The following is a 13848-nucleotide window of genomic DNA, read 5'->3' as shown; positions in this document are numbered from 1 at the left end:
CGGCTGCTTTGTGTAGAGGAGCTGGTTCGGAACTGAATTCTCTTTTCCCCCCATGTAGCCTGAGCTGTGCAAAGACCAGGAGATACACTGTGAAACTTCTCAGGTTTCTAAAATACATTCTGCATGTTTGCATTCGAATACTCTCAGTGATATAATGCTAAGGTGGGTTAACATTGATCCCGAGGTAGTAATTATCATTAGGGGAACAACTTTTAGTCAATAATCTGTTTTAATTAAGTGAGATTTGGTTTAATACATTCATATTTTCCAGAATGTCTATGAGTTTTTATGTATTCAAAGGTTTGTATATATTGTACCTTCCACTGAATAGCATAGAATAGAATTACTGAAGACATTAAACAGAAGGAGCAACAAGATCAATTTCCCTAAAGGTTTGACATAAAGTGTAAACTTGTAATATAAAAGTGTTGTTGTTAAATCTTATCTCACTGAGAATCAACACCACAGTCTCCTGCAGCTTTCAGCCTCTTGTTTTGATCAGCAGGTCTCCCCACACAAAGCAGCAAGCCACAAGTTCACTGCCTGTGTACGACCAGTCGAACAAGAAAATGTCAATGTAATGTCAAACGTAAAAAAAACTGTTAAAAGAAATTATGGATTAGAAAGATTTGTCAAAGTGCTGTAATACATCTGATCTTTCTCAATCAAAGTAATAATATTACTGTGCCAGGTTACTGTATAACACAAGAAACCAGTTCGGGCATATTTTACAGCCCACCACACACACACAAACACACGCACACACGCACGCCAAAACACATAGTCAACACTACGCATTCCTTTGTCTGACACATAGCTCTGTCAAGCCATCCCAAGGATTTTAACAGTCCTCGCTCATCGTGGTATGAAGAGGAGAGCATGTCCCGACACACACACACACACGCACGCACACACGCCATTCGCACACACACACTCACACACACACAGACACACACATTGCTTATTCTTGTCTCATGCAAGGGGTGGCAAAGAAAACTGAATTAAATAAATGTGTGAATAAACGAAGTTGTTTTAAGGTAATACAAACACATGCAGTACACTAAGAGAGGTGTGTGTGTGTGTGTGTGTGTGTGTGTGTGTGTGTGTGTGTGTGTGGTCTTGGCAATATGCCACCAGCAACATGCATTACTAGTATGTCTTGCCCTTTAAGACCTAGGATTGCTTTACACAATTTCTCTCTCTTTCTACTTTTTTTTCGTGCCCTCTTTCATTTCTCCCTCAGTTCTTCAGATTGTTTGAATTCCTTGACACTTCATCTACTTCTTCCTCATGACTCTGTTTTCTCTGCTTTCCTTTCTCCTTCTCTCAAACTCTTTTTGGTTTTTTGTCTCTTCTTTTCCTCTCACTGATTTTTCACACACCAGTTACAATGTGTAGAACATTATCATGGTAGAGAAATACAGGGTGCATCATATTTAGCATCTCCCAGTGTGTGTGTGTGTGTCTGTGTGTGTGTGTGTGTGTGTGTGTGTGTGTGTGTGTGTGTGTGTGTAATAATCACTACAGGGACTTATTCCCAGACTGTGTGATTCCTATGTTACACTCTCCTAAAGAAAATGCTTTAATCGGGGGAGCTTCTCTCTCTTTGAGAGGAGAGGAGAGGAGAGGAGAGGAGGTTTATTTTTAGTTTTTTCAGCAGGTTGTTTGGCTGAAGGAGGGACAGCATGGCTCCAACCCCGGATTAGAGACACCTACAGTGACACACACACGTACACACAGACACACAGACACACACACACACACACACACACACACACACACACACACACACACAAACTCACAAGTGCTATTTAGTCACACATCAGCAGGTCAGCCCTGGTATACATACATACACACAAGCAAGTGTACTGAAAAGCTGCAAAAATGCATTAAAATGTACCAAATGTTCCTCACTTACTCCTCGTTTTAACAGCAAATTAAGCTAAAGTGATATATGAATTATACATTGAGTATATTTACAAGCAAATTAAAGTGTAATGGCTTAAAAACTCAAAATTTGAATCCACTGACATTCGCTGACCTTGATATTATCTGACTGGGACTTATTTGCTGAGTGCGTGTATATTAGTGAGAACAAAGGTACTCAAGGTGCCTTTGCTCCTTTTTCTTGTTTGTTTGTGTGTGTGTGTGTGTGTGTGTGTGTGTGTGTGTGTGTGTGTGTGTGTGTGTGTGTGTGTATGTGTGTGTGTACTCTCTCCGACCTCGTTCTCTCAAGTTGCGGAACAGTTTGGAGGATCCTCTCCACACTGGGGGAGTATCTGTCAAAATCTTCTCCAGCTCCTGACACACACACATAAAAGCGCACAATTTACAAGAGAGTGGTCATGCACCATAGAAATACAAACGTTCACCGTCAATCCGTGACTTTTACTCAGACAGAAACAGAGAGAAAGAGAGGGTAGCATGCAATGGAAAAGAGGAAAGGATTCAGTATAAATTATTATTCATCTTGATATTCCATTTATTCTGGTATTGCTGACAGCAGTGCTGCTTGTGGAGGTAACACATGGGGTAAAAGAAGACTGCTATCCCATGTAAACATGGATGTAAGTAAGGGTGAGTGCAGTTGCCAGGAGGGGGTGTGCTTGGTCTGCAGCGATGTTTAGGTGGGTCGTGTGTTTCAATGAGCATACAAATGAATGCCTGGACCCAAGATTTCCCAGCAGAACAATGCATCGTGAGGAGATGATCACCGATATTCACTTCACCTGTCATGGTTTTAATGTTGTGGCTGATCAGTGTATATCTGGTCTCTTTTTATTGTCGATCTATCTTTAATAAATCTCAAATTACAATTAGAACACAACATAGTCTTTTAAAGAAAGTGGACGTAATACTTCCTGGAGCCACTGTTTGTCAGACACACACCATAAACTGGACTGTTCTGCGTAGTCTAATGCAACAGCAACATTTTGTCAAAGTATTCAAAATGTTGACTGTATCTCTTTGTACAGTATCAGTCTTTGTGCTGTACAGGACCCATTTCTTGTTTTGTGCACTAATGCAATCTAAAATATTTCAAAATGTCTCAGCATCTAGTGTTAAATTCAGTATGGATACCACAAAGTCTTGCAATTGACTTGTTTTACAAACATATTTCAACAATTATCCGCAATCATGCACAAACGCTAAGACAATTTACATTTACATTAAGAAACTCCTCAACAATCCCGGCAAAATCAGGATTTTAACTTTGCAGAGCACATAAAGCCTGCAACAGATGTAACATGCAACAGATGCCTGCAACATGGCGGAGCAGAAGAGAGAAGCATTAAGTGTGTGTCTCCCACCTGTTTGGTCAGGGACCTCCAGGGCCTCTTGCCTGCCAGGGAACGAGACAAAAGAGGAGAGAAGAAGGGAAAGAGGAGAAGAGAGTTTGGGTGGGCTCGATCAGATAGCATCTGTATGATCTAGAAATGGGTCTTAATGTGCCGGGTACAGTCACAACACACACACGCACACACACAGACGCACACTGTATATACACTGTCATCATCACAGGCCCATTTGTACCATCTAAAGTGCCCCGTGCTTGTCTTTGTAGTATGCGGAATGTCCCCGTAAAAGCACATACTACTTTTGTTCTGTTTTATACAACAAAGTTCATCTAATTCAACTTCAAAGGGGGCATTAGAGGATGTCAGCTGCTGAGAGGGCTGGGGCGGCTGTATCATATGTCAGTGAGCCGGGGTAGATGTAAACACACACATACAGGTGCACAGTTTGCACGCAATACAATCAGATGGCCTCTGAAGAGAGGAACGGTTGCTTTTTCTTGTAGGGCCGTTTCATGATAACCTCAACTCACCAATGTCATGATGGGAAAAAAAGTGTCTGGTTTAGATATTTACTGGTTAAGAGGAAGGGTAAATGTGAGCAAAAGGAATGTGGACAAGTCGAGGAGTGTGTGGGTGTGTGTGTGTTTGTGTGTGCGTGTGTGCTAGTGTCTGACTAACATTAACCTCAGACTAAACAATAGCTGTAAAGCCATCTGCTTTAGGCTGGCCGGCCAGGAGTAATCTGTTACGACTGGCAGCAGGCTGACAGAAACAGCAAGGACGTGTTTAAACCCTGAATTTTAATGTGTTTTCAGAGTTGGTTTCCGTAAAAATAAAAAAAGGATGGAAAGAATCTATTTTACGCCTGGCATTGACATCCATGTTGGGTGATCAATTCATAACAAGGTGACTACAGGTATCAGACACAAATGTATTGCTTTTTAAGATCTGTTTTTAAGACAAATCATCTTTTTCTTAGTTAAGTTTTGCAGGTAAGAACAAAGGTAGTAAATAAGAAATGGTAAAAAGTAGTACATATCTGGTCCTATGCAGCAATAAGTATGATGTAGAAATATGTTTTTTAGACTGAGGTTTATCTACATTTTGCCAAAAGGTAAGCGCAAGAATAAAGTAAAAACACAGAATTAGGTTCAGTGGTACATTTAAAGATTTGTAACATCAGAAATGTGGACTTTGACGCACAAGAGCTTGACTCATTTTGACAAAAAAACAAAAAGATGACAACTTAACAATGATAATTAGTTAATTGCAAAAAATTAAGACCTCCATTCAAATTTAAGACTACTAAGTGACTTTTAAGGCCTAATATTAATGAAACACTTCTGTAGGACAACGAAATCTATGTCTAAAAACAAATGAACTACAGGAACATAACTCAATTTTAATATTTGGATCTAACCAGCACAAAAATGAGTTCAGTACTATGAACATAGTAAGATTGTGAGACAACAGGATTAATTTAATGCATGATGCCAAATATTTTAATGTAGCATGTGAATATAATCAATTAGAATATAGATGCAGCCCAGATATAAACCACATCTTATGCCAGGTCAAAATGGGACCACAGTAATAAAAGTAACTGCACATCTAGTTTATGCCCAATTGAAATGGCTTGATGAAGAATGTCATTTCCCCAAAAGTAACAATCTTCAGATGTTTTCTCCTAAGTTCAACACAAAGCCCAATCATGTCCCAGGCCACGAGTTTTGAGCCCAGTTGTAAAAGCTGTGTGACGTACTTCTCGGTTCGCTCATGGTGACCGACTCGATGAAGTTCTGTGGAGTCATGTACAGCTGCCCTTCATACTCCACAGAGCTGAACATGCGGAAGCGATGCTCGTGGGATGACATGTACACGTCACCGTCCTCAAAGTCAAACGGACGACCCTGCAGATATAAGACCAAAATACAAAACAAAACACACTGTTATTGACTGTTAGTTACACTACACTATACTTCACTACAATTTGCAGGTTTTTTAAAATAATTTTTCAGGATATTTCTTCCAACCATGATATTTTAAGGTTACAGACATTTGAAAAGAGATTGCAACAACCAAACAACTATCAGCAAGGAGCTGGAGACAAAGCAATCAAAGGAGTGCATTTTGGATATTATTACATTACTTACAATATGAACATTTAATTTAGTGATGAGAAGGGAGGTTTCATGTCGTCAAAAAAAGGTACTTTTAATATTTAACCAGCATATTTAAATCATCTTCATAGTGATAGGTGTTGATTTGTCCCAAAGATTATAGTTTGAATGTGACTTTCCCTGCTGTGATAGTTTCTGTGAAGAGAAAACTCTCTGGCCTCTCACACAGACAGCAGAATCTAAACTATATCTGCCTCTTCACTTCTTTTGAACCTCTATAATGAGGAGATCCATCTATTCTTGGCATCAACTCTCTCCATTTAGCTCTCTGAGATTATAAACAGTCAGCACCTCTGGCGCAGTAAGATAACAGGAGAACGGGGGCACACACACACACACACACACACACACACACACACAAATACTTTGTCACTACTTTCTACTTGATTAGCGTCTCTCTCTCTCTCTCAGTGAGGAGCCAGGGCTTCAACCTGATTAGCTGCAGTGTAGGAGAGCTGCTACGCCAACAGATTGTGCTGCATGAAGCTGCGTAATTAGCAGAGAGGTTTCCAAATTTAAACCTGTTTGGCTGCAGGGCCCAGCGCACCGAGGTTCCTGCTCAGCTCAGCTAACATGCTAATGAGCACACAGATTCATTCATAAAGCTTTGATGCTGCCTTCACCAAGGGGGCGTTTGAAGGCATGAATAGGATATGAGTGCTCGGCTTCATAGGAATGCACTGTAATAAAGTGTAAGAGCATAGACGCCCATGGCTTTGACTCTCACTAATGAATGAAGTTTATAAAGTTCAGCAAAGGCAGCTAGGTTCATATGCCATGCTGCACAACCTGATGTAAAAAGTATTGTGAAAAATAACAGCAATTGGAAATTAGATTCAGTGTGGTACACTGTGTAGTTACAATGTCATGTAGCCGCAACTAAACGTGTTCCTGTTGCCTGGTCTTGTTCTCCTGACTGCAGAGCAGATGCTCCAGGTGTTTTCCCCTCAGCCAACCCGGTTTTCTCCATTCACAGCTGCAGTTCTTAGTCCATCTCATCTTTCTCGGAGCTAAACTATCCCAACCCTATCCATCCAGTGTTCAGACATCAAATTTAGTTATTTAAATGTAATTAACGTACAATCCAGCCAGCAAAGGTCAAAGCAGATATCGACCAGTTCTTGTACCCGAGATGTCAGAAATTGTTGACACTCCAGTTTTCTCTGATGTACAACAAGCCTCTGGCTGAACTGGGGTGTTAAGACAACCGATGACAAAGCAAGAGACCAAAAGTCTATTTCAATGAAAGCTGGTGAGATGAAGCTGCAAACTAACCCCTGTGTGATGAGCGTGGCGCTACAAATCAGTTGAGCAGGTCTCGACTTTCAACGATGACTTGGAGATGATTAAGCTTGCCGCACTTGGCTGTTTTATAACTTTGTTGCTCATTGTGTGAGCATAACATTAGTCTATGGCAGTATACAAGCTGCTTGACTTTCCACAGAAATGAGAACACAGCTGCCAGACATTCCCAAGAGGCCTTGTGTCCCTCCAAGCCCAGCTTCACTCCAGTGGGTCCATTGTCTCTTCATGTGATTCTACATGCAGTCTCTATTATCCAGACTGCAAATCAGTTATCAAGTCACTGTGTATGCCAGTCATACAGAATCTTGACAGGATGTTACTGCCCATCTCATGGTTATGGACATTTTTAGGCAGTAGTTCTTGTAGTAGTTCCCTAAATCCATGTCTCTGGAGCCACTACTGACCCACTCTTCTGTTTCCTGACGGTATGGTGTTCGGTGTTTCCTTTTAGAGTCACTGTATTTTTTTCCGAACAAGTAAGAACTTAAGTTTCCCTGCAGCTTTGTTCTCTTTCCCTGCAGGTGAGTTCTCCCAATTTCTTTAAACCTAATTATTCTGAATCCTTATAGACTACCTTTACTGACGAACAGATGGCTGTTTATCCCTTTCCCCACTGGAGCTATCCTGTTCCCAAGCTGGGTGGCCATCTAGCCAACTTGTTCCCCAGTCAGGTAATCTGCCTGTCCTCTTATGGGCTAGCTTTTTTTGCTTTTAAACTGGCTACCCCTCCTTCAGTCTAGTGTGTTGGGGTTAGGGGGTTCCATCAAGCGGCTCTTTTATCTAATCTCTAATCTCACGACATTTTCTAAGTTTTATAATTTACTTACCTCCAATAAAACATTGGTATCGGCTCATTTTGCCCCCCCCCCCCCCAAAAAAAATCTGTTATTTCAAAGTGCCATCTATTCAATCAGCATTGCATATCTGGAAATTAAGTTCCATGTTTTATCGTTTAGGTTACACAAGCATCAGACTCTCTATCAGCAGGAACCCTTATCTGGATCAGGGCCAAAATTGATCAGGATGTCTCAACTCATCATAAAGCAGCTGATATGTAGATTCACTAGTTAGCTGTCTAACATCTGGGGTTGATGTTAATTTAATAGTCTTTTGGTGTGAATATTCCTGTAAATATGCCCAGCTTAGTATTCCGTTGCCTTCGGCATGTGCCACTTATAGTTCAGTGGGGTGATGCTCTTCTTCACTTGATGGACCACAAAACTGGCAGTTAGGTAATAAGTAATGGTGCATTGTGCATATGATGCACCATCAACTTACTGTAGTAATTAATACATACATAACAAAACTTGCTGGTGGAGACTGTACCTTATTTAAACTTCCGTTCTCACAAAAATTCCACATTTACAACATTTCTGCATGAACCAGACAGTCCAGGCATTATGCATGATGCAAGCACATCATGAATACACTAATTAAAGTCGTGTACAGGTTTACACATATCTAGTAATTAGGGCTGCAGCTAATAAATTGAATTGAATTGAATTAATAAATTGGACAAATGGTTTGGTCTATAAAATGTAGGAAAATAGTGAAAAATGACCATTATAGCTTTCTACATTCACACCCCTGCTTAGACTTGAATGCTTCAATAACATGTATGTGTTATGTGTGTGTGTGTGTGTGTGTGTGTGTGTGTGTGTGTGTGTGTGTGTGTGTGTGTGTGTCATCATGACAAAATGTGTTCCTGGAGACACCTTCTGTAGCGGGAACTAACACAGAAGTGATTTTGAGAATTTTCGAGGTGTTTATATGTCTTTTTGTCTGTCTATGCACAGATTATTGTCACTGCGATAGCATCACAACCGTGCAACATACAGGCCCCAAACTTTATAGGTGTGTAGTTGAGATACAAAGGAAGGCTGAGTTTGAAGATGGGCTTAGTCTGAGCAAGAGGGCCTGAACTTGAGAGGTAGGAAGTAAGAAATGCACTACTGACTCTCCACGTTACGCCATTGGCCACAATTGGTTTTAAGGTGCAGATCACTGTAGCAAGTTCCAATCATTACAGTCCACTCTTGTTTTCACCTTGTCTGTATGTCTGTCTGTCTGTCTATGGACATATTATGGTCATCATGATAGTGTCACAACAGTGTACGATGCAGTGAGGAAACACCTGTGCAGTTGAGATCAAAATGAAGGCAAGGCTCAGTCCTTATTTTTAAGTGTTTCTCTTGAATTCATAATGTTGCTGTTCAAAGCATCCTTAGATGCTTTGCCTGTATACAGCTGTGAGCACACAGCTAGCTGGCTGGCTGTCAGTCACATCCTCAACGTGTTGTCTTTTCAGCACCAGCTCGAGCGGAGAGCGCCATCCCAGCAGCATCTGCGCGCGCACATCGTCCTGCAGCCAAACCGTGAGCGAAGTGTTTCCACTGGGCGTGATGGGAATGAATGACACAGTTTATCCGCCTGAGAGGAAAACCTAAAGTGCCAGCAAATGCCATGGATACAAAACAGAAGTAGGCCCCTCTGAGTGAGCCGTGTGGCTCTAACCTCTGCGGAGGGAGACCAGTCGGCGCTCTCTGCCCTTTCGCTCAGTGGTCTGTCGTTTTTATCCCACGGTCCTCCACACCGAGGCCCCTGTGTCAACACTGAGGACGAAACAGTTTCTGCCGACAACCCAGCAAGTCGCTACGTGTCACTCAGCCCGTGTTGTTAGCATGCAGTTAGCATGAAGCGCAGTTTAGGTCAAGTCCTACCTTCTCCTTGGCCTCAACGGTCGGGATGGACGGCAGCAGACCGTTGATGCTGTGAGTCCCCATCCTCTTCCTGCCTCTAACGCTCGTCATATCGCTGTAGAAGTAAAGTGCCACCGCACCTCCCGTTGCCAGACACATACCGACAGCCATACACCTCCGTGCCCGTCCTCCACCGGCCGTCTGACCACCGACGAGCTCGTTTCTCGCCGCGGACCAGAGGTTTAGCTTACCGGCCAGCGATGCCACTCTGCGGAAAGCGGCCATAGCTGCTGCTGCTGCCGCTGTGCTGCTGTGATTATAACTTTGCGGGCAGCACAAAAATATCGCGTTTCTTGGCTTTCATCGCGAGATGTGCGGGCACTGTGTTGATGCTGAGGGCAAAGTCTCAGTGGAGAGAGGAGAAGATTTGATGCTCCACTGAGTGGCGGATTCATTTGATCGGGGTCAATTATATACACGAATATGGCTGAAGATAAACACACAACTCACACAGTTTACACGACTATACTTTAACCAATTCACTTCTCAGTAGGCTACACATAAGAGTCAGTAACATCAAATCAAAATTATTGAGAAATGCATCAAATCTAAAAGTGTGAGTCATCGACTTGAGATCATATTTTATTGCCAGTGGGGGAAGAAGTAATCACACATTTTTGCTTAATTAAACAGGAATAGCACATCACAATTATAAAGCAGTGTACTCGTCATACTTGAGTAATAAAAAAGGGGCACTATGTAGTTTTGGAGAAGAAATTCAAACTCAGAATTTTAACATTTCCAATAATAATGAGGTTATAATACAAACTCAGAAATATGTATTTTTTTCCATAACGAAACAAACAAGCTGCTCTCATACTAGTACATTTATATTCATTTATTTTATCAGCAATCATATTTTTTTTAAAAACAACAACAAAAAATACAATCAGATCCAATAATTAGTTGGCCCACAGTATGTATACATGTAAGTATATGTACTGCAGAAATTTACTTTTACTTGTACTTTTGATACTTAATTATATTTTTGGCCAGAAAATTACTTCTGATACTTAAGTGCATTTAATATCAGTTGACTTTTACTCAAGTACTTTTCTCAAGGCGACTTCCACTTTACCAAAGTAATGTTTTATCATGATATCTTTATTTTTACTCAAATATGTATGACTTTTGGGTACAACACTGTGTAAAAGTCTTGAAGTATCTGCTATTAAATGTACCTAAGTATCAAAGTAGTTTTTTGGCAGTAAATGCACTTAAGTATTAAAAATATGAGTAAATGCAAATTATCTATCTATCTATATATCTATCTATACACACACACACACATACACGTGTGTGTAGATACTATACACTAGTGGTCCACCGATCATCGGCCTTGCCAACTATCAAACTAAATATTCCCCATTTTTCCGATTAAATTTTTATCAGGTTGATGATAAAATAAAATAATTTAAAAATGTGCTACTTTGGCTGATGCAGTATGCAATCTGCAAAGTTACTAGTAACTAAATTTATCAAATAAATATTGTGACTAAAAAGAACAATATTTTCCTCTAAAATGTAGTGGAGTGGAAGTATAAAGTGGACATAGTCAAGTATGGTACAAATACCTCAGAATTGTCCCAAAGTGCAGTACTTAGTTACATCCCATCCCTGGTTATATAAAAGTCCTGTGTTTCAAGTCTTACTTAAGTAAAAGTATCTAAATATTATCAGCAAAGTATAATTAAAATATAAAAAGGTAAATACTCTCATTCAGCAGTAAAATGTCCCTATCAAAGTCATTACGTTATTAGCCTACAAGTACATAATTGAAATACCATTGGTGCTTCCTGTGTAAGGTACAGTTCCATGTTGTCACTCATCAAAGTGAAGCATAGTTGTATAGGCTGCTGTTGGGTAGTTTAATCTATAACAATGCATTATATTTCATAAATGCAAAATTAGATGTTTCACATTTCTCTCTCAAATGTGGTAAAAACATCAAATGAAAAACAAGAAATGGATTTATACGCAAGCAAAGACCCACTGCAGCATGTTTGTAATGTAATTGTATTTTCCACAGCTGCATAGACCTGCTCCCAACCTGGCCAACTGACTGCACGCTTTGACACACATGCAAAATCTTGCAAATCACATTCAAAACCAGAGAAGCCAAATTTGTGGAAAGTCTCTTCGCTCAAGCATCTCACGACAGGTGAGGCTTCATCCTGGACTGAACTTGAAAGACTTCTCCATTTACATGGGGGAAATTTTAAGTGACCGATGACATCAACATTTGTCAGTCGTCTTCTTTTCATTGAGGGTCAGTGTGGTATCACGTTTCTGGTGGGAAGTGCAGGATCAAAGGAGCCGATGGAGAGCAGATATCAAACGAATATCAAAGATGAACTCTTCATTTAAGTCTTTACATGTAGGACTAATATTAACCTGATGGGGCTTTTCTTGTGACTTTGATGCTGAGAGAATAAAGGAGAGACGTCTAATAGATGGGCCTGTCACCTGTTCACACATGAAGCATGGTGGATCACCCTGACCTGTAAGCTCAGATCAAACAATGACTTTAAAAAAAACCTCTTGATAAAATTAAAACCTTTAAGAGGTTAATTAAAGCTATTGAGCCCTTAATTTGTTGCTTTGATTTTTATTTCATTTGCAACACTAACAAGATTAGCCCATTATGGTGACTAATCACAGCAATGCAGTCCCCAATTGGTTGACTGATGTAGAAAGAAATGTTTAATAATACATGCAAATCTGACATGTAAAACAAACCCTCCAACAATTTTTACATCTAATTTAAAACACTTGGCCATTCTGCATTGACTGTAGCTTCAAATCTGGCCATTTTAATTATTTACATAAAGGCTAACAGAGCTCCAAGCAGAATCACAAAGGTCCTGCATTGCCTCATTTGTCCGATAACGAACAAAAGCTTTCTTTGTGGTTGGTTTTTGAACTCAGGAACACCAAAGAGGTGAGCGTAATATCTCAGATGCATTTTCTAACTGGCATTTAGCCGATTAAATTATGATCAAGTCAAAAATGTGATATTGGGCCTTCTGAATGCTGCTTTCAAGGACCCCTGGAGTTCCCTGGTTTGGAAAGCACTTGCATTAATAACCTCTAGGCTACTTATTCAGTTATTCCATTACCCGGGCATTCGATTAGGTTGTAATTTCTTTGTGTGTGTGTGTGTTTGTGTGTGTGTGTGTGTGTGTGTGTGTGTGTGTGTGTGTGTGTGTCTGTGTGTGTGGGTGGGTGAGGGGTGGGGGGTATAACCCTGGGGGCCTCCTCCTCCTCCTCCTCCTCCTCCATGACTGCTATGGTTGGCTTCACACTGTCACACAAACAGGGCAGTAAACCTATAGAAAATATACTTTAAAGCAAACCATGTGATCCTGGGAACTGGTTACTACTTGTACCTCGTATGCCTGCCTGGAAATGTGGCAGTGTGGTTGACATCTTCCCTGTGACCCGGTCGATATCGAGTGTATCAGGATCTGATCAGCCTGGAGGCAGTTCAGATCGATCTCGTTTCCTTTAAAAAAAAAAAAAAAAGTTCCTTTTTCTAGTCGCTGGTCATAAATACTAATGAAGCGAGGGAAAGAGGCAGAAGGACGCACGTGGATACACGCTTATCTGCCACACACACACACACACACACACACACACACACACACACACACACATAATATTTATACAGTATATAAATAGAAATAAAATAGAAAATACACACATGATGTCCCACAATGCCTCTGTCTTCCCTTCATGCTGGACACGACTACAAAACGACCTGACGTGCAGCGACCACACACAAACACCTCTGCACCTTCAACTCATTTATCAACGCAGCTCCCAGGGGAGGGGCCAGCTGTGTGCGCGCGTGCGTGTCATGTGTGCGAGCGCGTGTCTGCAGCTATAGCTGCCAAAATCAATGCCATATAGGCTGAACATGGACCCCTGTGCGTGCCACTGTTTAGATGAAACCCCAGCCTGAATCACGCGTGTGCTCTGCGGTTTGACCCCATGGTCAACACACGCAGATCTCGACTTATTATATTGATGTTAATAAAGAGAAGCAGGATATTAAACTGTGTCAATGTGTGAGCCAACAATCATCTTTTTATTATATTCAAATTTGTCATTATTCTTTATAGGGATTAGCCCATAAAGATTAAAAATGAGGCAATCGATTTGTTTCTATTCAGGAGGGTTTTTCTTATCTGCATATAAAAGTCAATAGAATATCAAAAAGATGTATATGCATAACAAACTCGGTGCATTTACATAAAGAATTAACAGCTGCTCATTTTTTTTCATGAAGCCCTTCAAGTGTCA

The 13848-nt window shown here is 40.7% G+C and overlaps 1 protein-coding gene across 5 annotated transcripts in view; it reads right to left on the bottom strand.

Annotated features, from left to right (window-relative positions):
• The window catches only part of LOC311250720 (calcium uptake protein 3, mitochondrial-like), a 30203-nt gene extending 20372 nt beyond the window's left edge, over nucleotides 1-9831 (bottom strand). For 4 of the 5 annotated variants that reach the window (XM_084342686.1, XM_084342688.1, XM_084342687.1 and 1 more), the window contains exons 1-4: nucleotides 9505-9830; nucleotides 5062-5209; nucleotides 3312-3343; nucleotides 2223-2301 (exon numbers count right to left, since the gene is read on the bottom strand). In XM_084342686.1, the coding sequence (XP_084198812.1) occupies nucleotides 2223-2301; nucleotides 3312-3343; nucleotides 5062-5209; nucleotides 9505-9768 (523 nt within the window). In that variant the 5' untranslated portion in view covers nucleotides 9769-9830. Of the gene's footprint in view, nucleotides 1-2222; nucleotides 2302-3311; nucleotides 3344-5061; nucleotides 5210-9504 lie in introns of all 5 variants that reach the window. The other variant, XM_084342690.1, reaches the window with a different exon arrangement.
• Between the last annotated feature and the right edge of the window lie 4017 nt (nucleotides 9832-13848).

The sequence above is a fragment of the Pagrus pagrus genome (assembly GCF_965226575.1).
Source record: "Pagrus pagrus genome assembly, chromosome: 2".
NCBI lineage: Eukaryota > Metazoa > Chordata > Actinopteri > Spariformes > Sparidae > Pagrus > Pagrus pagrus.
The sequence above is the reverse complement of the archived record's forward strand: the minus strand, read 5'-3'. Positions and strand labels throughout refer to the sequence as shown.